We start from the raw sequence: 25182 nt of genomic DNA, 5'->3' as shown, positions 1-25182 counted from the left end.
AGGGCAGCTGGCGGCCATCAAGGTCATGGATGTCACTGGGGTAAGAGTTCCTGATGCGCACACACACACACACACACACACACACACACACACACACACACACACACACACACACACTGAATCATCACCAGGGAGTAGACGTCTATGTCAGGTATTAATGAAAGATGAGTCAGTGTTGTGTGTGTGTGTGTGGTGTGTATCTGTCTACGCGGGGGAAATGAGCACAGGCGTATTGCCACGGTAATATTAGCTTTTTGTGAACGTCACCAGTCTCAGGTGTGTGAAGCTGAAATAGAGAGAGAATCTGGTCTATTAATATCATACAGTAGCATCCTCCCGCTCCCCTCACCTCAGGGTTCACTGTCATCCTAACACGTCACAGAGAATCTCGCTACTGAGATTACTGGTATGTTGAAGGTTTTCGAATGTCTGACTGATTTATTGAACTCAAACAAATAGTTGGCCACTTCAATGAAGCAATCGTGCTATCATTTTCCCTTGTGATGCTATTATTGGGAACACAAGTGGTGTTTACTGTAAATGTTCCCAACAGATGTGGCCTTGTGTTGTCAAAGACAGGGTTCTGTCAGTCGGTGCTTGTCCCAGGTTGACTTTGGGGGGCTAGGGGATGGGGTATGGGAGGATGTGGGGTTCATAGATAGGGACTTATTTCATTCTGGGGTTAGGCAATAGGGTAAAGACTTAGAGTTTGGTGAAGGGGTTGTTTTTGTTGGGTTTCGGGGTGTGTATATCATTTGTGTGTGTGTTTGTGTGTGTGTTTCTCAGGATGAGGAGGAGGAGATTAAAGCAGAGATCAACATGTTGAAGAAGTACAGCCACCATCGGAATATCGCCACGTACTACGGGGCCTTCATCAAGAAGAACCCTCCCGGCATCGACGACCAGCTATGGGTACGAGAGAGAGAGAGAGAGGGAGGTGTGTGTGCGTGTGTGCGTGTGTGTGTGTGTGTGTGTGGTCTCTGTAACTCTGCGTATGGTCTCAGTGTGCTGCTACTGTTGAAGGCTGCTGACATTAATCATGTTTAATGTGATGAAGAAGAGGTCTCTGTTCACTGATGCTGTGGCATTCATCATGTCCACAGTGGGAGGACTGAGAGGACAGAGACCCATAGCCTACACAATACTGGCTGACTTTGTTTGTTTGTTGTGTGTGTGTGTGTGTGTGTGTGTCTAGTAATGAAGAGAGGGGTTTTTGTCTATTGTTCTGAAGCTCTTTCACTCTAATCCAGAACGATGAGGGCATTTCTGAGTGGCTCTGAAGCCCGGCCAGAACTGAAGAATTAAACTTTTAACTAAAATCTACAGAGAGAATTTGTGTGTGTGTGTTGGATGGGATGACAGCAGGGTGGAGAGAGAGAGAGAGAGAGAGAGAGAGAGAGACTCTCGCTTCCACTCCTTTTTTCCACAGACCTGTAATACATCATTATTTAAACCAGGAAGTATTTTCCTTGCTAAGAGTCCTTTCCAAGGAAGAGGTAGCTATGGGTGAGAAGTCTTACGGAGACAAAAGAGTCCTTTCCAAGGAAAAGGTAGCTATGGGTGAGAAGTCCTTTCCAAGGATTTTTGATGAGATTTCTATCATGATTCATGATCAACGTGATGACACTTGTCTCTGCCTGCTGTGTGGCAGTCTCTCTCCATCCATCTCCCCTACTTTGAGACCACAAGGGAGACAGCTTGACAGAGGGAGGAAAAGAGATAGACAGATTGTGCCCCGGTCAAAACATTGCCTGGTCAACTGTGTTTGGTCATGACCAGTCCTTTAGTCTGTTTCTGCCCTGTTTCTATATCTATCTCTCTCTCTCTCTCTCCCCCCCTCTCTCTCTCCCATCCCGCCCCACCCCACTCTCTCTCACCCCCCCCCCCCCCCCCTCTCTGTGACTGTTATTAACCCCTGTCTGTCTGTGTGTGTCCTAGTTGGTGATGGAGTTCTGTGGAGCTGGTTCAGTAACAGACCTGATCAAGAATACGAGGGGGAACTCACTGAAGGAGGAGTGGACGGCCTACATCTGCAGAGAGATCCTCAGAGTAAATATGACCACAGTTACTACCGTGGTTCAAATAACAGGGCGGGTTTGGAGGTGGCAGGTCAGGCACCCCCATGACAAATCAGCCCCCCCCCCCCCCCCCCCCCCCCCGCTCTAAAAAATGTTGCCCCCCCCCCCCCCCCCACAAGAGTCAATGTGTAATTCGTACCCTGGTTACTACCCACCCACCTCTGTCCCAAACTGCACCAATTAATTCCATCTCTCTCTCTCTCTCCAGGGTTTGATCCATCTCCACCAGCACAAGGTCATCCACCGAGATATTAAGGGTCAGAATGTGCTGCTGACAGAAAACGCTGAGGTCAAACTAGGTGAGGGCGCGCGCGCGCGCTGCGCGCGCACACACACACACACACACACACACACACACACACACACACACACACACACACACACAACCACTCGCTTACTGCACAGTCATTGCTCCACCTCCTGGTTTAAGACCCAGTAGGGTGTCGTCATGGAGAGCCAGTGTCGGAGTAAATAGAATATGAATCAACAGACCAGTGGCAGGGGAGGTCATTCACTCAGGTTTAGGGTCCACAGTGGGATGAGGTACAGCATATTGGAATACACACACACACACACACACACACACACCATACTGGTATGCAGTTTTATCCGCAGTGGCTAGCTGTTTACAGCTGCTGCAATGGGCTAGCTCTTGGTGTTACACCCCTGGGTGTCTGTCTTGATGTAATATACACACCTACTGACCAACTACTCTGCTTCAACTTGGTTTGATGGAGATGAACAACCCCTGAAGGGCTCTGGGGCTCAACTATATGGGGTGGGAAAAAAGCGATGGCTAAGTGTGTGTGTGTGTGTGTGTGTGTGTGTGTGTGTGTGTGTGTGTGTGTGTATGTGTGTGTGTGTGTGTGCGTGTGCGTGTATGTCTCCTCTCCTTAGTGGACTTTGGTGTGAGTGCTCAGCTGGACCGCACGGTGGGGCGAAGGAACACCTTCATCGGGACGCCATATTGGATGGCGCCGGAGGTCATCGCCTGCGACGAGAACCCAGACGCCACATACGACTTCAAGGTGACAACTTCCTGTCCCCGCCACGACCACTGTAGTTCTCCCTCACACTCTCTCTCTCTCTCTCTCTCTCACACTCTGTTTCTCACTCTGTTTCTCACTCTCTGTCTCTCTCTGTCTGTCTGTCTCTATCTTTTTCTCTTTCTCTTTCTCTTTCTCTCTCTCTCTCTTTCTCTCTCTCTCTCTGTCTCTCTCTCTCTCTTTCTCTCTCTCTGCTCATGTTGCGTCTCTGTTCTCTTCCAGAGTGATCTGTGGTCGTTGGGCATCACTGCGATAGAGATGGCAGAAGGAGCTCCTCGTGAGTACAGAGATGTTACATTGTAATACACACCACACCACACACACTACATTTCACACACACTTTTTTTTTTTTTTTTCACCGTTATTTTTTGGAGGGGAAACACGCACGCACACACACACACACACACACACACACACACACTGCTCTGATGTGTGTCCCCCCTCTCTCTCTCTCTCTCTTTTTAGCGCTTTGTGACATGCATCCAATGAGGGCCTTGTTCCTAATTCCTCGTAACCCCGCTCCCAGGTTGAAGTCAAAGAAGTGGTGAGTGGAAATTCTATTTATTTAATATTTATATATATATATATATATATATATATATATATATATATATATTCTTTTAAAAAAAAATATATATATATATTTTTTTTTTTCAAGTTTGATTCATGGATGTATCTGTACGTCCCTAGCCGGTGGCTGTGTGGTGTACGGTGTATGGTGGTGTTTAATCTTTAGCTGAGTGTGTTCTCTCTCTGTCTCCCCAGGTCTAAGAAGTTCCAGTCGTTCATCGAGACGTGCCTGGTGAAGAGTCACGGTCAGAGACCCAGCACGGAGCAGCTCCTCAAACACCCCTTCATCAGAGACCTGCCCAACGAGCGCCAGGTCCGCATCCAGCTCAAGGACCACATCGACCGCACCAAGAAGAAACGCGGGGAGAGGGGTGAGTTCTGTGCGACCGCACACGTGCACACTCGCGTGTTCGCGCACAAACACAAGCGCACACACACACACACACACACACACACACACACACACACACACACACACAACAACCCATTTACATTACATTTATGGCATTTAGCAGACGCCTTTATCCAAAGCGACTTACAAGAAATACATTTGTTTAAGTAAGTGAATCATCTATTCATCAGTCATCATAAGACAAAGTAATCAATGCTCACACAAGGGGCCATTGGCAGTCGTAATGCCACACGTAATTATTATTATATATATTTAAAAAAAAAAAAAGGTTTTTATTATTATTAACAGGAGAGAACTTGTACAGGGGGGTAGTGGGGGTAAAGAGGTCTCTAGGGTTGGGGTAGGGTTAGTATGGGGGGGTAGTGGGGGTGAAGAAGTCTTTAGGAGGGACTGTTAAGATGTAGCCTGAAGAGATGGGTCAACCCTCAAGGTTTCCATCATGCTTTCTCATAGTATTGGTTTACTCATAATCAGCTTGTGTTTTTTAGTTTATGGTTCATATCCAGTCAGATTTCATATCAGTGCTGTTTGCCTCAGAACCAGGAATAGATGGCCCTCTTTGTCCCTGTCCTGCTCCGTAACAACCCACTTCTGACTGAGCTCAGCTCCTGTTGTACTCCACCATAATAACGCACTTCATTCAACCTCTATGGCCTACTTCTGAACCACTTCTGATCAGGATCTGATGTGTGTGTGTGTGTGTGTGTGTGTGTGTGTGTGTGTGTGTGTGTGTGTGTGTGTGTGTGTGTGTGTGTGTGTGTGTGTGTGTGTGTGTCTGTCTGTGTGTGTTCCCTGCAGACGAGACAGAGTACGAGTACAGCGGGAGCGAGGAAGAGGAGGAGGAACGGGACGTGGGGGAGCCAAGGTAACTAACCACACACACACACACACACACACACACACACACACACACACACACACGTGTGTATGTGTGAAGAGACACACACATTATGATCCAGACGCACCCCATTGGTCAGAGATTGCTTACGCTTACTCCTCATTGGTCTCTCCAAAGCTCCATCATCAACATCCCCGGGGAATCCACCCTGAGGCGGGACTTCCTGCGCCTGCAGCTAGCCAATAAGGAGCGCTCTGACGCCCTGCGCAGACAGCAGCTGGAGCAGCAGCAGAACGAGGAGCACAAGCGCCAACTACTGGCCGAGAGGCAGAAACGCATTGAGGATCAGAAGGAACAGAGGAGGCAACTGGAGGTGGTAGGATACCACACACACACACACACAGTCACACCCAACACACACACACACACACACACACACACACACACACATACAGTCACACCCAACACGCACACACACAGTCGCACCCAACACACACCCAACACACACACAAAGTCACACCCAACACACACAAACACACACACAGTCACACCCAACACACACATACACATACTCACACACACCCAACACCCAACACACACACTCTGCCCCTGGGAGGGAGAACTGTCTTCATCTCCACCTCTCCCGCCCTGTGCCAGTGAGAGGGACTTAAAGCAGGAAATCCCTTAATCTGTCGACTCACTCTACGGCATTCCCACCAGGATTGGACCTGTGAGGCAGGGTACTGAGCAAAATGACACTCACACACACACACCCACACGCACACACCCACAGACAGACAGACACACACACAAGGGCATCTGTGTACTGTACCAAATGGATGTGTGGCAGAGTGGCTTGTCCTGTATGTCGCATCAAAAAGATCTTTGCTACCATCCATAGCAAGATTTCCTCTATTCAGTCTATGGACAAGGTCATCAAGTCACTGATGGGTGTGTGCTGTTACTGTTGCAGTACAGCACTACTGTATGACTACTGCCCTCTTGTGTTGACAACCACAAACACCTTATTGTTATATTATATAAACACCTCCCTCAACAGCTTCTCAGGAACGTTCAAACTGATTCCTGTAATTACTAGACAAAACCTACCTAACCAGAGCCAGTGCCAGCTTGATGTGGGTGTGTATGTGGGTGTGTGTGATTGTGGGTGTGGGTGTATGTTGTGTATGTGGGTGTGTGTGGATGTGGTGTGTGTGTGGGTGTGGTGTGTGTGTGTGTGTGGATGTGGTGTGTGTGTGTGTGTGTGTGTGTGTGTGTGTGTGTGTGTGTGTGTGTGTGTGTGTGTGTGTGTGTACATGTGTGTTTGACTCTCTCTCCTCTCTCTAACAGCAGCAGAGGCGAGAGCGTGAGATCAGGAAGCAGCAGGAGAGGGAGCAGAAGAGACGCTATGAAGAGATGGAGGCCCTACGGAGAGAGGAGGAGAGGAGGCACGCGGAGAGAGAACAGGTACACACACAGGTACACATGCAGGTACACACGCACGCATGCACAGTGTACACACACACACACACACACACACACACAAATAGGACAGCTACTAGGAGCTCACTGGCCAGTGTCCTGTTCTCTCGCTCTCCTTCCCCTTTACTGACTGTTCTCTCTCTCTCTCTCTCTCTCTCTCTCTCTCTCTTTCTCTCTTTCTCTCTCTATCTTACTCTATCGTTCTTTCCATCACACTCACTTTTGTAGGTTTATGCTTCTCACTCTCTTTGTTCAATTTCTGGTAGAATGTATCGTTTTCTCTCTTCCTCCCTGCTGACCGGGCGGTTTGTCTGTGGTGGTATATCACCTCTCTCTTTCTCTCCCTCTCTTTCTAACTCTATCTCTCTCTCTCTCCTTCTCTCCCTCTCTCCTTCTGTGCTGCTGGACTTGGTGTGTGTGTGTGTGGTGTGTGTGGTGTGTGTGTGGTGTGTGTAGGAGTATATCCGTAGACAGTTGGAGGAGGAGCAGAGACAGTTAGAGATTCTCCAGCAGCAGCTTCTCCAGGAGCAGGCTCTACTGCTGGTAACCAGAGGGGGCGCTATTCCCCACTCTACTACTGTGTACCCACGCCCCTTGTGTCCTCCCTTGCTACCCATGCTTGTACCACACATACTGGACTAAGGCCAAACCTCAAAAGTCTTTCCTTGATTCCTTACATCCTCTATCCGTCACCTCCTTCGCAAAATTCATTGGAGGAGAAGGTCTAAGGTTCCTCTCTTTTCTTCTCCAATGGGTTTTGTGAAGGAGGCAAGGAGAGAGGGCAGGAGAAATAAGGAATGACTTTTGATTGGGCTATGTACTATCAACCTCTCCACCCCCAGCCCAGACCATGGGAACTTGGGATATGTTCCAGTAGTTTGGAATGGCTACCTTCCTTACCTCCCTCCCTCCCTCCCTCCCTCCCTCCCTCCCTCCTTCCCTTCCCTCCCCCCTTCGTTCTTTTCTCCCAGTTTTGCCCAAGCAATGTCCAATCCCTAGCATCCATTTCCAGTCATGTGATGGTGAGAGCCATGCGTATTGGTCCATTGGTCCGTGTCTTTGTGAGCGCTGCCTTCCTTGTATGGAGTGATGGCATTGGTCAGTGCGTTGGTGTCATCTGTGTGCTGCATGGCCAGTGCATGGCTTTGTGCTAAAAGCCCTATGATTGGCTCAGGATCGAGTATTAACACTTTTCTCCCGTTTTTGTGCTTTCTGTCCGTCTTTCTGTCCTCTCTCTTTCTCTCTCTCTCTCTCTCTCTCTCTCTCCCTCCCTCTCTCTCTCCCTCCCTCTCCCTCCATAGGAGTATAAACGAAAGCAGATCGAGGAGCAGCGTCAGGCTGAGAGGCTGCAGAGACAGCTCCAGCAGGAGAGAGCCTACCTGGTGTCTCTACAACAACAACAACAACAACAACAACAACAACAACAACAGGAGGGGGGGAGACCAGTGGACAAGAAGCAGCTGTACCACTATAAAGACGCTGCTAACCCTACTGACAAACCAGCCTGGGCCAAAGAGGTAACACACACACACACACACACACACACACACACGCACACACACACTCACATACTCGCACCAGCTGACAGTTTCCCTCAACAGGAGCAAGATTGTGAGTGAAGAGACTAACCAGAATGTTCTCTTTACTAGGTGTTGGAGGTTGTGGATGATTCTATGAGTTCGGAATACAATATTTGGATGTTTTGTTGTTTCATTTGTGTGTGTGTGTGTGTGTCTCTCTGCATGTTTGTAACCTCACTCTGACCTATTCCAGGTCCTGAAACAGCGCCCACAGAGTAACTCTCCCCGCCCCCTCCTACGACATCATCAGTCCTTCGACCAACCAGCCTCTGACCGCTCCCAGCCCCTCCCCCGAGCCAACCTCCCCAGACGAACCCCCTCCCACAACTCCGACCTCATCTCCCACACCCACATCCCTCCTCACATCCACGTTTCTATGGATATGGATCCACTAGATCCCGGTCTGAAGCAGGAGATCAGCCTGCAGCTGCGAGAGCTGCGGGCGCAGAGAGCCAGCGGCGAGAGGGGACACAGCCCCGGACGCAGCCCAGGCCAGGGGCCAAATAAGGGGCCCAAAGAGGCTCTCGGTCAGGGGCCAAATCCCCGTCTTAACCCCAACATCCAAGGATCCAACAACCAGGGGCCCAGGGGTAGGCCCACCTCTGGCCCCAAGCACGGGGCTAAGAACCAGGGGCTCGCGCCCCAGCTTGGCCCTATCCCTGCCTCAGCAGCCAAACTGGTTAGTGGCCATCGTGGCAATTCCGTGTCTCCCTCCCGTAGAGTAGACGTAGAGGTAGACTCAGGAGAGAACACGTGGTTGGAGAGAATGGGTATGGAGGATATGGGGGGGCTGAGGCTGTCCTGCAGTCACGAGAGCCTCATCCCTTCCTGGGGGGTCTTGCCCCCTGACCCCCACTACCAACAACCCCAGTGTGACCTATCTGCCTCTTTCTCTGGGAGCTCACTCCACTCCTGCCTTCCTGGACAGATGATGTCCCAGTCCTCTCACTCCTCCAATCAGAATCCCCTCCAGGTTCCCGTCCCCTCCTCTGAGAGGTGGGGGTCAGAGGTCATGACCCAGGAGCTGGACCTATCGTCCTCCGCTCCGGCGGACATGCTCAGACAGGCCCTGGATGAGTCCACGCCCAGGCGCTCTTCCTGGGCTGTGGGGGAGCTGTTGTCAGTCCCTGACTTCCGCCCACACTCACGCTCCCAACCCCAGTCCTTCTTTAACTCTACGCTCTACGGCCCTCTCCCAGGTGTGAAAGGGGTCTTAAAGCGGTTGGGCCTCTCTCCCGTCCCCTCCTCTGAGAGATGGAGGTCAGAGGTCATGACCCAGGAGCTGGACCTAGCGTCCTCCGCTCCAGCGGACATGCTCAGACGGGGCCTGGATGAGTCCACGCCCAGGCACAGACACTCTTCCTGGGCTGTGGATAAGCTGTTGTCAGTACCTGACCTCCGCCCACGCTCGCGCTCCCAAGGGGTCTTAAAGTGGTTGGGCCTTTCTCCCCGCAGCTCACGGAGACACTCCCCCAAAACCTCCCCCAGAACCTCCCCTACCTCCTCACGTTCAGAATCCCCCCACCAGTACTCCCTCTCACCCGATTTCTCTCCATCTCCACCATTTCACTCCCAGTATGTCTCCCCCTTCTCATCCCCTTACCACTCCCCCAACCACTCCCCCAACCACTCTCCCTTCAGCTCCCAGTCCCAGCTCACAATCAGACCTCAGGGGCTAGGAAAGTAGCACCAACACACACACACACACACACACACACACACACACACACACACACACACACACACACACACACACACACACACACACAAACAAACCCACATCACAAACCCACATCACACACACACATAAACAAACCCACATCACACCACACACACACACACACACATACATACATAAACCCATGTCACACACACACACACACACACACACACACACACACACACACACACACACAAACACACACAAGATACACAGAATACACAGACATGTTTATATTTTCATAATCTTTCTTTATAATGTAATTAATTGTAATGTCATGTTGATCAGTGCTGATCAAACGTTAGTGTTCCTATATCAAGTATACTTTTATTTTTAGATGTCATATTATTTTTATGCTTTGAATTTACCAAACAAATCCACTTAACTTCATGAATATGTGTATAGTTATAACAGTTATTATATATGCTCTTATATACTATAGCATTTATAGCATTTATACTGTATATAGAATACTATAATCATTTAACACGCACACACACACACACACACACACACACACACACACACACACACACACACACACACTGGGACTGGGACTGGGACAGGGACCGGGTCAGATCCAATCAAAACCTCTAACCAGATATTGACCCCCCCCCCCCCCACACACACACACACACCTCCCACACTCACACCTAGTTAGGGTTCCTCTCATGCCATTCCCTCCATCACCCATCCCCTCCAACATCCCACAATCCTTTGGAACAGCACCTTCCTCTTCCTAAGGGGTGATGATGTCAGCAAGGACCCCACTTCCTGGACGGTCAGTTAGTCAGCTAATCATCTCCAGGCTTGTTGCTTGGTGCTGGGTGCTGACCTGTCGGTGGTGGGATGCTCTTTAGTTCTCAGATCAACATGGTGGTCCTAAAGACCCTGTAAACATCAGATGATTGTTGCTGCGGTGTTAGATAGCGCTCTGACTTTCCTCCCTCCCCATCTCCTCCCTCCTTCCCGCCATCTCTCCCTCCCTCTGGTCGACACTTTGTTTAGATGCAGCAGTGGACGCAATTAACCATCTCTCTCTCTCTCTCTCTCTCTCTCTCTCTCGCTGTTATGTGTGAAGGTTTTTGGGTGTCTGATGCCAAACACGCACACACACACACACACTCATCAATTCTGGGTTTTACATTAACAGATTGACAGGCACCCAAAAGCTTTACACATTGCAAAGGGAGGTTCTTTGTGATTCTAAGAGTGACTTCTCTCTGTCTAGTCTCTAGGTTCCGGGACCCCTCTCTCTCTCTCTCTCTTTCTCTGCTCTCTCTCTCTCTCTCTCTCTCTCTCTGCTCTCTCTGCTCTGTAGGAGCACAAGTTTGATTCTAACCTGTGATTGCATGACTCCTCAGACCAACATGCAATGGCCTGCCTCCGATGTATGCCTCTAGATCGCTGTAGTGGTGTGTTCTATGTGTTGTTGCTGTCCATTAATGATGACCTCACCGGTAGCTGCCTGTCTGTGGTTTCTGTCTCTTCCGAGCCGGTGACTAACACAGCCATTCTATTGGGATTGACACACAGATGCATTAGTCGCTGTCTGGCTCTGCCGTATAGTCGTAATCTACATTAATCCCTCTAGATTACTCGCCATGTAGATTTATAGAAACCACACCGCTAGTTTGGAGTCCCTTTACCTGGGAGAGGGGGGCGAGGGGGGGGGGGGGTCTGAACCTTGACTCAACCCTCTCTAAACTTTAGGACAATGTTTGGAGGGAGTGTGTGTGGTCAGACAAGGGCGTTCTTCTCTTCTCTGCTCCCTCTCTCTGTGGAGAGAGGAAATAATCTCTTAATCTGATTATACTTCTGAATGGCGGGCTTTCTTTCTCTATCACCCACACATCCACACCCACACACACACACACACACACACACACACACACACACACACAGTTGGCCTGAATGGGGGCTCTTGGTGGTGTCTGCTGAAGGAGATTAGGGATTATTGTTGACCTCCTGCCTCAGCCATCAGACACTTTCACTACTGTATGTGGGACACCCCCCCCCCCCCCCCCCCACACACACACACACACACACACACACACTCTGCAGTATGTAGGACACCCTCATAATCAAATCAATATATATCCCAGGGGACATCTCAAGCTGTGAAATGGAGTTAGTTTGCCCCCGCGGGAAGTGTCTGTTAATCCCAGTCAGAGTGAGTGCAGAAATCCAAGCCCCATGCAATACTACAGACACACAGTATAGTTGCAAATGTACTGACATGACTACCAACCCATCACAGAACCATTCACACATTCACCTGTGTCGTTTTGTACAATGACTCAGCTGTGTCATGTCAAGTCGTCTTAATAATAGTAAAAAGAGGGAAATTCGGTTAGCATCCACTTATAAAAACCACAATCAGCTTTTAAAAGACAGGCATTTAAACATACAAGTTGTTACAATAGACACACACATACACACACACACACACACACACACACACACACATATTCACACCTTCCATCTATCCTTGTTCAGATGTCGTCCCAGATCGTGAGGCTGTCTGCATGCAGGGGGGCGATGGCTTGAGTGGGGAGAGGGTAGTGATTGGTGGTTGGGCTGTGAGTGGGTGTGGCTTGCTCTGACCCAGCCCCATGTAACCCGTCTCAGGTGGAGGAGCGCTCTAAGTTGAACAGGCAGAGTTCCCCGGCGCTGCAACATAAAGTGTCCAACCGGATCTCTGACCCATCCCTGCCCCCCCGGTCCGAGTCCTTCAGCAGTGGGGGCATGCAGCCTGCCCGCACCCCACCCATGCACCGCTCCGTTGAACCACAGGTGTGTGGGTGTGTGTGAGGTGGAGGGGTGTGTGTGTGTGTTTTTGGGTGCACCATTTTGTGTGTTTATTGGCCACAATAATTCTTCCTTGGCCTTCCTCCTCATTCCCCCTCTTCCTCTCTCTTCATCCCCCTCTCCTCTCAGATGGCCCACCTGGTGCCAGTGAAAACCCACAGCTCCATGTCTGGCTCCCAGTCCCTGCAGGACCAGTCAGGTTCAGCCCTGGGGGAGGGGGGTAGCAGCAGCACAGGCTCCCCCCGGCCCGAGATGCCCCCCCGACAGAACTCGGACCCCACCTCTGACACCCCGGCCCCCCCGCCACGCATCGCCAGCCGAGACGAGAGAGAGAGGACCGCCTGGCTACGGGACGAGGACATCCCACCCAAGGTCAGAGAGACAGGCAGGCAGAGAGACAGACAGACAGACAGACAAGGAGGGTGGAAGGGAGACAAACGAACGCTCTGCTCTGCTCTACTCTACAATTTACAGCACGAAAAACCAATGATTATTTTCAGTAAACTGTTCACTGCACTTGAACAAGAAAAAAAAGAAATGGCCATGATGATGTTTGTGTTCACATCCATCTCATACCAGCAGCCTGCTCCTCTCAGCAGACACCTTCTCTGTCCCTACTAAGGTGTGTGTCCTGTCTGTCTCCGTCTCTTCTAACGTGTGTGTGTGGTCGCTCACCAGGTCCCACAGAGGACCACCTCCATCTCCCCCGCTCTAGTCAGGAAGAACTCCCCCAACGGAGGCCAAGGCCTGGGTCCACGCACTGGATCACAGCTCATAAGGGCTAGGTAACACACACACACACACACACACACACTCAACACTCAATAACGCTTCCTTCCAGAGTTTATGATGATGATTGTGTGTATGCACTGTGTCTCAGTAACCCAGATCTGCGTCGGTCAGAGCTGTCCTTGGATGCAGCGCTGCAGAGAACCTCCTCCAACTCCTCCTCTTCCTCCTCCCCTTCATCACAGGGAGGCTCCACAGAAAGAAAAGGTACACACACACACACACACACACACACACACACACACTGTAGCTGAGTAGAGTTGAGTGGTAGACAGGGGCTTCACTCTGTTGGCTGGTGTCAGTTCCAGTTCAGCAACACGTTTGATCTACCCTGTTACCCTGTCAGAGGGATAGAGGGAGAAAGGGGGAGGGAGGGAGAGGGGGAGAGAGAGGGACTGACGGACGTGCACCAGTTGATCAAATAAAAAAGGAGGGATATATTGAATATGCATGGGCTTCCTGACAGGCTTTAAACATGCCACCTAACATATCACACCATACGTCGTACTATTTCAAAGGAGGCACAATCTAGTCTACGCAAAGCTGCTGTCTCTTTTCCTGCCAGCTGTATATCTGTAAAAGTCCTAACACTAATGTTCCCTTTCAGCACAAATTAGATTTTCATCTCTGTTCCATTAAATCATGCTAGATAGCAGGTCAGCGTTAGAACTGTGCTTTATAGACTGAAAAGAAGTTTATTGAAGAGTTTGCTGAAACCGACTGCTATGCTGACTCCTCGCCTCGTTTGTGATAGGTCAAGCCCAGTCGGAGGGTTCGCCCCCAGGAGCCAATCAGGAGGCTAAGCCCAAACAGGAGGAGGGACGGGAGTCAGCCAGACCCAGCAGACCTGCAGTGAGTAAAGCACGCATACACACACACACACTCATGCATACGCGCATACACACGCACACGCACACACACACATACACACGCATACACATACACACATGCACGCATACGCACACACACACACACACACACACACACACACACACGCATACGTTTGCATAAACACACACACACACACACACACTTGCTGCCTTCCTTGTGGGTGGCAAGGTGCCTCTAACCTCCTGGGAATCGTCTACTTGCCCCTTCTTCTTCTGGTTACTCATCTGGTTCTCTCTCTCCTTCTCTCTCTCTCCTTCCTTCTGTCCTCCATCTCTTCTGCTGTTGACTCCCTCCTTCCCCCAGAGCTATAAGAAAGCCATAGACGAGGTTAGTGACGCCCCCTATCCCCCTTTTAATCTCATCCTCTTCCTCTCTGCCGGCCTCTCTCTCTATTTCTGTCTCTCTCTCTCTCTGTTTGCCCTGGCATGGTGGAGTGATAAAGGATAGGCTGGCTTTTTGTTTGGGAAGGGAACTTTGAAAAGTGTGTGTGTATGTGTGTGTGTATGTGTGTATGTATGTGTGTGTGTGTCGGGCCTGATTAATTGTCCAGGAAACTGAATAGTGTATCTCTCTCCCCCATCTCTCTGTTGTCACGGTTCAGGAGGAGCTGGTAAGCCCACCACGTGTGTGACGGTCCCCCTCCGTCTGCATGCCTTGGTCTAGCCCAGTGGCTAGGGAGAATGGGGCAGCAGGTCAGGGGACCTGTTGGCATGGGGGGGGGGGTGTTTGGTTGATGATTGCAGACTGATGCTGCCCTCCTCCTTCTCTAGACTCCGGCTCAGTTTGGTTTCCCAAGTGGTTTGTTGTTTTGACAGTACCGTATGTAACATCAGTGTACCCTGTCCTACGATGCCGACTTACTGATGGTTTGCCCCTCTCTCTGTGTTCCTCTCTCAGCTTCCCCCCCGTCTGTTTGTGAAATGGTCTCTCCCTCCTTCTTCTCTGGACTGTTAAGAAAGCAAGCAATGGAGGGAACATTTGACAGTTATCATTCAAGTAAATATACCTCCTCCCCCCCCCCCCCCCCTCTGTCTCTCTCTCTCTCTCTCTCTCTCTCTCTCTCCAGGACCTGAGTGCTCTGGCTAAGGAACTGAGGGAGTTGCGGGTTGAGGAGGGAAGCAGACCTCCAGTGAAGGCAAGCTCTCTGATGATGATAGTGATAATGATGACCACTTGGTCAGTGTTCTTGTAAAGTTGGCGAGATTGCGTGTGCTGTGGAAATAAGAGAGCTCAATGCGGTTCATTGGTGTCCTTGTGAAGGTGACGGACTACTCGTCCTCCAGCGACGACTCGCAGAGCAGCGACGAGGACGGGGAGACGGTGGGGCAGGATGGGACGGTGGCGGTCCGGGAGGGCACAGGAGAGACTTACGGAGGGCTGATGGAAGAGTCCCTGGGAGGAGACGCCTATAACAACTCCAAGGACAGCACTCTGATGATGAGAGAGGTGAGACCCCCCCCCCCCCCCCCCACACACACACACACACACATACGTGGGTGCATAAACACGCGCATAAACACACACACACACACACACACACACACACACACACACACAGAGATGCACACACTCACCCTTACGCAAACGTACACTCATGCAACAAAACTGACACACAGACACACACAGAGAGACCTGTGTACAAGTGTGTAAGGGTAAGTCTTCTCCCCTTGCTGAGGTCTCTCTCTCTCTCTCTCTCTCTCTCTCTCTCTCTCTGTCAGGCGGAGGAGAGGAGGAGGGGCGGTCACAGTGAGAGTAACGGCTTTGGGAATCACAGTAACCATGGCAACCTGCCTGACCTGGTACAGCAGAGCTCCTCCCCCTCGGCCACGCCCACCTCAGCCCTGCATGACCTGGATGACCTAGCGGAGGTGAGACACACACACACACACACACACACACACACACACACACACACACACACACACAAAACACACACAAATCTGGACTCACTTAACACTTACACTCATTGGTTGTTTTCTCTGCTGCAGTTTGGGGTGGGAGGGTCTAAAGCATCCTTCACGCCATTTGTGGATACACGTCTCTTTCCATCTTCCCCCACTGACGATGATGATGATGATGAGAACTCTGCTGCAGGTACGAGAGGAATTATCCAGTCACAGCCACATTTTTTGTTTTTGTCCAATAACATCGCTGCATTCTGAATACCCATTGTTTACCAGCTGTCATTGTCATTAACGGTTTCTCTATTTCTCTGTGGTCTGCGCTGTGCCCTATCCAGGCATGTTTACTAACGAGCTAATGAGGCAGGAGCAGGCCAGACTCAACGAGGCCAGAAAGATCTCGGTGGTCAACGTGAACCCCACCAACATCCGGCCCCACAGCGACACACCGGAGATTCGCAAATACAAGAAACGCTTCAACTCAGAGATCCTTTGTGCTGCACTCTGGGGTAAGTACCTCACACACACAAGTGTGTACATCTTGCCCCCTATCCATGACAGGTTTGTGGGGTTTTCGTGTGTGTGTGTGTGTGTGTGTGTGTGTGTGTGTGTGTGTGTGTGTGTGTGTGTGTGTGTGTGTGTGTGTGTGTGTGTGTGTGTGTGTGTGTGTCTTTGTAAAGCAGCACTCAACTCATCTGTCTGTCTGTCTGTCTGTCTGTCTGTCTGTCTGTCTGTCTGTCTGTGTGTCTGTCTGTCTGAACCAACACTAACGTGTCTCTCTCCATGTGTGTGTCCCAGGTGTGAACCTGCTGGTGGGGACAGAGAACGGTCTGATGCTGCTGGACCGTAGCGGTCAGGGGAAGGTCTACAACCTCATCACCCGGCGACGCTTCCTACAGATGGACGTCCTGGAGGGACTCAATGTCCTGGTCACCATATCTGGTAGGACTGACTGCAACCTGAACACAACCTGAACACAACCTGAACACAACCTGAACACAACCTGAACACAACCTGAACACAACTGTGGTCTTCTGTAGGGCTGGGTCTCCATCAGCGAGAGCTGTTGTTATATTGAGTGCGTTGGTGCGGAGAAACTTGGTGCTGAGTTAGCGCAGGTTTGACTCTCCTGTCTAAAAAGAGTGATAGGCCTGTTTTCTGCCGATGCTAGGCTAGCACTATTATATTGACCCCTCTCTCTCTCTCTCTCTCTCTCTCTCTCTCTCTCTCTCTCAGGGAAGAAGAATAAGCTGCGTGTGTACTACCTGTCGTGGCTGAGGAACAGGATATTACACAATGACCCGGAAGTGGAGAAGAAACAGGGCTGGGTCACTGTGGGAGAGCTGGAGGGCTGCGTGCACTACAAAGTCGGTACGTATGGCACACTCCGTGTGTGTGTGTGTGTGTGTGTGTGTGTGCGTGTGTCTGACTGACTCTCTGGTGTATATTATTGTTTTTCCAGTGAAGTACGAGAGGATCAAGTTTCTGGTGATCGCTCAGAAGAACGCAGTGGAGATCTACGCCTGGGCGCCTAAACCCTACCACAAGTTCATGGCCTTCAAGGTGAGACACACACACACACACACACGATTAGTCACCTACGACACATCTATTTCAGCAGAACTGTTTCATTCTTTCTCTCTCTCCCTCTTGTTATCAGTCGTTCACTGACCTTCAACACAGGCCCCAGCTGGTTGACCTGACGGTGGAGGAGGGCCAGAGGTTAAAGGTCATCTATGGCTCCAGCGTGGGCTTCCATGTCATCGACGTAGACTCTGGGAACCCCTACGACATCTACATCCCCTCCCACGTAAGAGCAGTGTTGAAGTAGTAAGAAAAGTGTTCTTTATAAAGGGTTTATAAATGATGTATTACTACTTCATAAATGATTGATTTATAAGCCGTTCATAAACAGTTATAACTCATTAGTTATATTGTTTACACTTGCTTACACTTGGGTGATGGAATAATTTAAAGTAATAACTGTTTGTTAATGTTTTTTTTTTTAAGGATTAATAAACAAACAAACAATAGTTTATAAAGTAGTTTGAAATCATTCATAAACCGTTTATGAATGGCACCTTCATGTAAATCCTTACCCATTAGTCTTCATATACACATAGTATAGGGATGATATACTGTAGATTCACGGTTGGCCCCATCGTTGGCTCTCTTTGATAAATCTCTTTCCTCCTCTCTCTCTTCCTCCCCTCCCTCCACAGATTAAGGTGATTCCCCCCCATGCAATCCTAGTTCCTCCTTAGATCCATCGATAGACCCATAGATAGGTGTGTGTGTGTGTGTGTGTGTGTGTGTGTGTGTGTGTGTGTGTGTGTGTGTGTGTGTGTGTGTGTGTGTGTGTGTGTGTGTGTGTGTGTGTGTGTGTGTGTGTGTGTGTGTGTGTGGTTAGATAGATGAGTCCACCATTTTATTGGCACCACCCTAGCGCGCCGCCATGGTAACATTTCATGTCCTGTTTTTTGTCCGGCGGAAATGACTGCCTGTGCTGGCGTTCTCACTCGGGAGTCGTGGCTAGCTTGACATGACTTCTATCCAAAAGGTTAAAGGTCAATAAAATGGTGGATACATGGATAGGTAGATACAGTAGATACATGGGTAGATGTATAGATAAGTAGATGCCTAGACACCTCCAGTAGTAAACATAGAAATACATCTATAGATGGGCTACTAACTGGTGTTCTCTGTCTGTGTGGCGTTTATTAGATCCAGAGTCAGGTGACTCCCCACGCCATCGTGGTCCTCCCTAAGACGGACGGTATGGAGATGCTGCTGTGTTACGAGGACGAGGGCGTCTACGTCAACACCTACGGACGCATCACCAAAGACGTGGTGTTGCAGTGGGGCGAGATGCCCACCTCTGTCGGTGAGGACCTACCCCCTTTTGTGTGTGTTGGCGTGTGTGTGGGAGGGGAGGGGAGGGGGGGGGGGGGGTCGATGTGTGTGTGTGTACATTCGCAGTGCAGCGCAGATCAATGCTGGTCTACGCCTGTGGGAACAGAGCTTGTTAGGGGTTCATGTCAAGTTTAATTACATTCCAACTGCAGCTCAACTCTTGTTCACCAAAATAGACACTCCGGAGCTGTTTATGAGAGAAAGTGTGTGCGTGTGTGCGTGTGTTTGTGTGTGTAGGGAGGGAGTTCAGTTTTTCAAATCAATCACTCAGTCAATCATTTTGTTGTGACATTTGGAGTTTGAGATATGATGCACATGCAAAAAGTTTGTTCTTGCTTAGTCTTTCGATTGATTTAAGTAAGGCTGCAGTTGAACTAAATAATATTAAATCAATCTAAACACCAAGTGTGTTTGTGTGTGTGTATATGGAGTGAGTGTGTGTGTATTGAGTGAGTGTGCTGAATGTGAGGGTGTGATTCACAGCATGAATAAAACACAACCTTCTTGGTTTAGTCTTCATCTGTAGTACTGAGGAAGGCTTTGATGCCTTTTACATTCACCTCACTCACACCTATCAGACAGCATATAGCCCTGCTAATGGAGCTATCCAAAGCTTTGCTCTGGTCCTTAGAATTCATGTTTCCAGCTCCACACTGCCCTCCTCTGCTGTCAGGCGGTATTACACTAAACACTTTGGGCTGGCTGTAGAAACCATATCCAACAGAGACTCCCATTATCAAATCCAATCAAACTTTATTTATATAGTACATACAATGTGCTTTACAGGAAAATGTATAAAAACAGACAAAATACCAGTGTGATTAAGTCAGTGTGATTAAGAACGTATTGGAACAGCCATGGAAGTTAATGCAAAGAAAAACAGCAAACACATCATTTCTGTGTGTGTTTAGTTATCGTCATTAATATCTCTTTCTCTCTCTCACTCTCTCACCTCCTCTCTCTCTCCTACTCTTCCTTCTCTCCCTCTCTCCTTCTCAGCCTACATCCACTCTAACCAGATCATGGGCTGGGGGGAGAAGGCCATTGAGATCAGGTCAGTAGAGACCGGACATCTGGACGGGGTCTTCATGCACAAGAGAGCCCAGAGACTCAAGTTCCTGTGTGAGAGAAACGACAAGGTATATCCACACACACACACACACACGCACACGCACACGCACACGCACACGCACACGCACACACACACACACACACACACACACACCCCTCCACCTCACACACACACACACCCCTCCACCTCACACACACACACACACACACACACACACACACACACACACGTGCACACACACCCCTCCACCTCAACACACATGCCCAGTTCCCAAATGTATGAAGGCATGCACACAGACACTGATACAGTAGACAATACACACACACACACACCCTCAGACTCACAGACACACTCTCTCTCTCTCTCTCTCTCTGTGTAGGTGTTCTTTGCGTCAGTGCGGTCTGGAGGCAGCAGCCAGGTCTTCTTCATGACTCTCAACAGGAACTCCATGATGAACTGGTGAAGCCCCTCCCACACCCTCCCTGATTGGCCCGCTCAGCGTTCCACCTGAGACTGAGACTCATCTCATCACCAATCAAAAAAAAAAAAAAACACCCGGGAGAATCTAAACTCTGAATCACGAGACGAGATACTAAAACACTGGAGAGACTAAAACACTGTAAAAGACATGATAGTGTATGACTTAAAAAAATATACTTGATTTAAAAGAAGACACATGTAAACCTGTAGGCTGTCTGGTCCAGCGGAAGACATCTTTATGAAGCTGGCGTTCCGGTGTTCCAGGGTTTTTCCGAGACCTCCCTCTCCAGCTGTCGACTGGGAAGAGGACAACAACCAGGAACGGACCTGCACTCCTGACCCATACAGCAGAACTGTAGAACCACTCTTGAATCACACTTCTCTCTCTCTCACCCACCCTCCCCACTGCCCTACCCCTCTTCACGACCTGGCCTTTCCTGGTGAGGCTGGTTGTCAGATTTTCATCCCCTGCTGTCGCCTGTCTCTCCATCCCTCCATCCCTCCCTCCCTCCCTCCCTCCCTCCCTCCTTCTCCCTCCCTTGTTCCCTGCCTGCTGTGGATGGGTAGGCCCTGAGAAAACACTCAGAGGAATATGAATACATGAATATTACTGTAGACACACACACACACACACACACACACACACACACACACACACTCACACACACAAACACACTCTGTTAGCTTTAGAATAATGAGTGTGGTATCTACTGTATGCAAAGATGACGTCCGTGTCCCTTTAAAATGGAATCTCCACTAGCCCCCCCCCCCCCCCCCCATCCTCTACTCCTTGATCCCTCTCTTCACTCTTATGTCTTTAAATTCTGAAGGTGCTGCATCAGATATACTGTAATATTACATGGAAATAACAATGTTGTTCTGTTCATTACAAATGGTTTTATTTCTTTCTTTCTTTCTTTCTTTCTGAATAACACAAGTTTGAGTCTGTGTCAATGTTTAGAGCTCGATGTACAGCACATCTGTGTGTGTGTGTGTGTGTGTGTGTGTGTGTGTGTGTGTGTGTGTGTGTGTGTGTGTGTGTGTGTGTGTGTGTGTGTGTGTGTGTGTGTGTGTGTGTGTGTGTGTGTGTGTGTGACTTTATGCTGAAATGCCAGAGAAAGAAATCAAACGATTCCCCCTGAGAGAGAAACAACTGAGGTGTTAGAATAAACCACTGCGTAAAGAGTCATATTACAGTACAAAGCTCTGGTGTGTGATGTCTCATCCCAAGTCTCTGTCTCTCTGGTTTGATTCCTCAGATTCTGGCTCCTAACTGTTTGTACAGTGCCTAGCATGATGTAAGCAAAAATGAAACTGAGGCCAACTGATTATTATTATTATTATTATTGTTGTTATGTCTTTCATTCACACATTTTAGTTGGTTAACGATTTCATTTCAACACTTTAATGATATTGAATAACAACTTTAAGATTTACTTGATTTCAATAAAAATAAAATAAAGTTTCAAAGAGAACTATAGTACAATAATAACTGGGAAAAACCACTGTCTATTATGAAAATGTTGACAAAAATACATCTCATTCACTGTATCTGTGATATCGGTCTGAGTGTAGTCCACATCATTCTATCGCAGCCATGTTGGAGAACTACCCTTCCCATAATGCAACGCTCCAAAGTAGAGATATGGGAATTGGTGTATTTTCTTGTCTGGTTGGGTGTAGGTTTGGCTCAGTGTGTGTGTGTCGTTGGTGTGTGTTTAGTGGTGGGCCCTGAACAATGGATGTCTTGACCATCGTCAGGAATTACTGGCTGTTTTCTCCTGGCATATCTCTCCACCAAAATCACAGCCATGTCTGAATCAAGTTTTTTTGTTTGTTTTATTTTACTAAACAAGGTATGTCTAAAACTGTTGATACAATCACGTCACTACTACTATGAATATGAATTGGAACTGTTTGAGATGATTCTAATGTTGTTAGACATTGTCTCGGAGGTACCTGAGTATGTGCACATCCTAAAGGAGATATCATGAGATACATTCTGCTGGGGATATAATTTAAAGGTTAAGGTGTTACTGTGTAGTCACTGTAGGGGGCAGGAGGCTGTTTGAGTCATAGCAATAACGAGCCCTGCTAATCAAACTACTGTCTTCACTGTGATTGATTATTACCCTGCTCTGCTGAGACAGGGAGTGTGTGTGTGTGTGTGTGTGTGTGTGTGTGTGTGTGTGTGTGTGTGTGTGTGTGTGTGTGTGTGTGTGTGTGTGTGTGTGTGTGTGTGTGTGTGTGTGTGTGTGTGTGTGTGTGTGTGTGTGTGTGTGTGTGTGTGTGTGTGTGTGTGGTTTCTCCATCATGGCATTCACTCTCTCCCTGTTGATGAGGCTAGTGGTCATTACACTGTTGGACTCTTCTTTAGAAAAGAAAATACACTGGATACTTTATTCTTGGTTTATTTCGAATGATAAATGCATTACTAATGTCCTGTTTTTGGGTTTGTTTGTTTTGTAAAAGAGATAGTGTAAGACAGAAATAAATGAAACTAGAACATAACTCTGTTCAGTGTGTTGTTGTTATATGTTATAATCAGTGGAAATTGTCTGGAACCACCCAGAACTGGTTCTGGCAGTGAATTTGGCGGTGTGTGTGTGTGTTGGGGTGGGGGGTGGGGAGGGGAGGGGAGGTGGAGGTAGACATGTCCTCCTCATCTCTAGTGAAACCTACATTCCTCTTAATCTCTCTTAATCTTTTAACCTATGATCTGAAGTATTTAGCATAACTGTTCAAACTACACTGTGTGAATTGCACGAAAATAACTTAAAGAAGGTCTATATTTTGTTTTATTTTTATTAACATTTTTGTTGTGACAAATGTCTCTCGCAATGCACATTTTCGACTAGCCAAAATAACTTATTTGTTTAGTTTAGTTTTGTAGTTAATATTATTAAAATGTTCCAATTTATTTGTTCTTATTATTTTATTTAGTGCCTTTTCTTTTCCATTTTTAAAACATTTGTTGTGTGTGTGCAATTCCACAGTATATCCACTGATCCACAGTGTAACATGTCTCATGGGCTCAGTTCTCCTACCCCGTCATATGTAAGCATGTTTTACTCCATTGTTTATAACAATGTAATTGTAAACAAACACTGTATACCTTCAAAACATGATTCAAACTATAATTTTGATCTCATGGATGGACAAAAGTGGTTGGAAGACCGCATTGTTGTTGTCCCAGAACCTCCACTGGCTGGTCTGTATCAGTGGATAACCAGCGACCCTCAGACTTTGTCCCTGATCAGAGGTTCAGTATATCATTAACCCTACCTCTAATACACTGTGTCTGTGTGTGTGTGTGTGTGTGTGTGTGTGTGTGTGTGTGTGTGTGTGTGTGTGTGTGTGTGTGTGTGTGTGTGTGTGTGTGTGTGTGTGTGTGTTGGGGTGGGGGGTGGGGAGGGGAGGGGAGGTGGAGGTAGACATGTCCTCCTCATCTCTAGTGAAACCTACATTCCTCTTAATCTCTCTTAATCTTTTAACCTATGATCTGAAGTATTTAGCATAACTGTTCAAACTACACTGTGTGAATTGCACGAAAATAACTTAAAGAAGGTCTATATTTTGTTTTATTTTTATTAACATTTTTGTTGTGACAAATGTCTCTCGCAATGCACATTTTCGACTAGCCAAAATAACTTATTTGTTTAGTTTAGTTTTGTAGTTAATATTATTAAAATGTTCCAATTTATTTGTTCTTATTATTTTATTTAGTGCCTTTTCTTTTCCATTTTTAAAACATTTGTTGTGTGTGTGCAATTCCACAGTATATCCACTGATCCACAGTGTAACATGTCTCATGGGCTCAGTTCTCCTACCCCGTCATATGTAAGCATGTTTTACTCCATTGTTTATAACAATGTAATTGTAAACAAACACTGTATACCTTCAAAACATGATTCAAACTATAATTTTGATCTCATGGATGGACAAAAGTGGTTGGAAGACCGCATTGTTGTTGTCCCAGAACCTCCACTGGCTGGTCTGTATCAGTGGATAACCAGCGACCCTCAGACTTTGTCCCTGATCAGAGGTTCAGTATATCATTAACCCTACCTCTAATACACTGTGTCTGTGTGTGTGTGTGTGTGTGTGTGTGTGTGTGTGTGTGTGTGTGTGTGTGTGTGTGTGTGTGTGTGTTGGGGTGGGGGGTGGGGAGGGGAGGGGAGGTGGAGGTAGACATGTCCTCCTCATCTCTAGTGAAACCTACATTCCTCTTAATCTCTCTTAATCTTTTAACCTATGATCTGAAGTATTTAGCATAACTGTTCAAACTACACTGTGTGAATTGCACGAAAATAACTTAAAGAAGGTCTATATTTTGTTTTATTTTTATTAACATTTTTGTTGTGACAAATGTCTCTCGCAATGCACATTTTCGACTAGCCAAAATAACTTATTTGTTTAGTTTAGTTTTGTAGTTAATATTATTAAAATGTTCCAATTTATTTGTTCTTATTATTTTATTTAGTGCCTTTTCTTTTCCATTTTTAAAACATTTGTTGTGTGTGTGCAATTCCACAGTATATCCACTGATCCACAGTGTAACATGTCTCATGGGCTCAGTTCTCCTACCCCGTCATATGT

The 25182-nt window shown here is 48.0% G+C and overlaps 1 protein-coding gene across 1 annotated transcript in view; it reads left to right on the top strand.

The window, feature by feature from the left end:
* The window catches only part of LOC310814218 (traf2 and NCK-interacting protein kinase-like), a 23090-nt gene extending 13 nt beyond the window's left edge, over positions 1-23077 (top strand). Inside the window, exons 1-31 of the mRNA XM_083683517.1 lie at positions 1-40; positions 787-912; positions 1939-2049; positions 2287-2377; positions 2976-3106; positions 3347-3401; positions 3590-3668; positions 3890-4065; positions 4905-4971; positions 5122-5320; positions 6295-6411; positions 7728-7943; positions 8200-9689; positions 10453-10507; positions 12358-12522; positions 12667-12909; positions 13216-13322; positions 13418-13533; positions 14081-14178; positions 15284-15352; positions 15478-15663; positions 15936-16085; positions 16206-16311; positions 16457-16627; positions 16917-17060; positions 17355-17489; positions 17581-17681; positions 17779-17928; positions 18843-19002; positions 20031-20170; positions 20483-23077. The exon at positions 1-40 is cut by the window's left edge and continues 13 nt beyond it. Of these exons, the coding sequence (XP_083539643.1) occupies positions 26-40; positions 787-912; positions 1939-2049; positions 2287-2377; positions 2976-3106; positions 3347-3401; positions 3590-3668; positions 3890-4065; positions 4905-4971; positions 5122-5320; positions 6295-6411; positions 7728-7943; positions 8200-9689; positions 10453-10507; positions 12358-12522; positions 12667-12909; positions 13216-13322; positions 13418-13533; positions 14081-14178; positions 15284-15352; positions 15478-15663; positions 15936-16085; positions 16206-16311; positions 16457-16627; positions 16917-17060; positions 17355-17489; positions 17581-17681; positions 17779-17928; positions 18843-19002; positions 20031-20170; positions 20483-20566 (5253 nt within the window). The 5' untranslated portion in view covers positions 1-25 and the 3' untranslated portion in view covers positions 20567-23077. The remainder of the gene's footprint in view (positions 41-786; positions 913-1938; positions 2050-2286; positions 2378-2975; positions 3107-3346; positions 3402-3589; positions 3669-3889; positions 4066-4904; positions 4972-5121; positions 5321-6294; positions 6412-7727; positions 7944-8199; positions 9690-10452; positions 10508-12357; positions 12523-12666; positions 12910-13215; positions 13323-13417; positions 13534-14080; positions 14179-15283; positions 15353-15477; positions 15664-15935; positions 16086-16205; positions 16312-16456; positions 16628-16916; positions 17061-17354; positions 17490-17580; positions 17682-17778; positions 17929-18842; positions 19003-20030; positions 20171-20482) is intronic.
* The last annotated feature ends 2105 nt before the right edge of the window (positions 23078-25182 follow it).

Source organism: Argentina silus (assembly GCF_951799395.1).
Source record: "Argentina silus genome assembly, chromosome: 13".
NCBI classification, from domain to species: domain Eukaryota; kingdom Metazoa; phylum Chordata; class Actinopteri; order Argentiniformes; family Argentinidae; genus Argentina; species Argentina silus.
The sequence above is the reverse complement of the archived record's forward strand: the minus strand, read 5'-3'. Positions and strand labels throughout refer to the sequence as shown.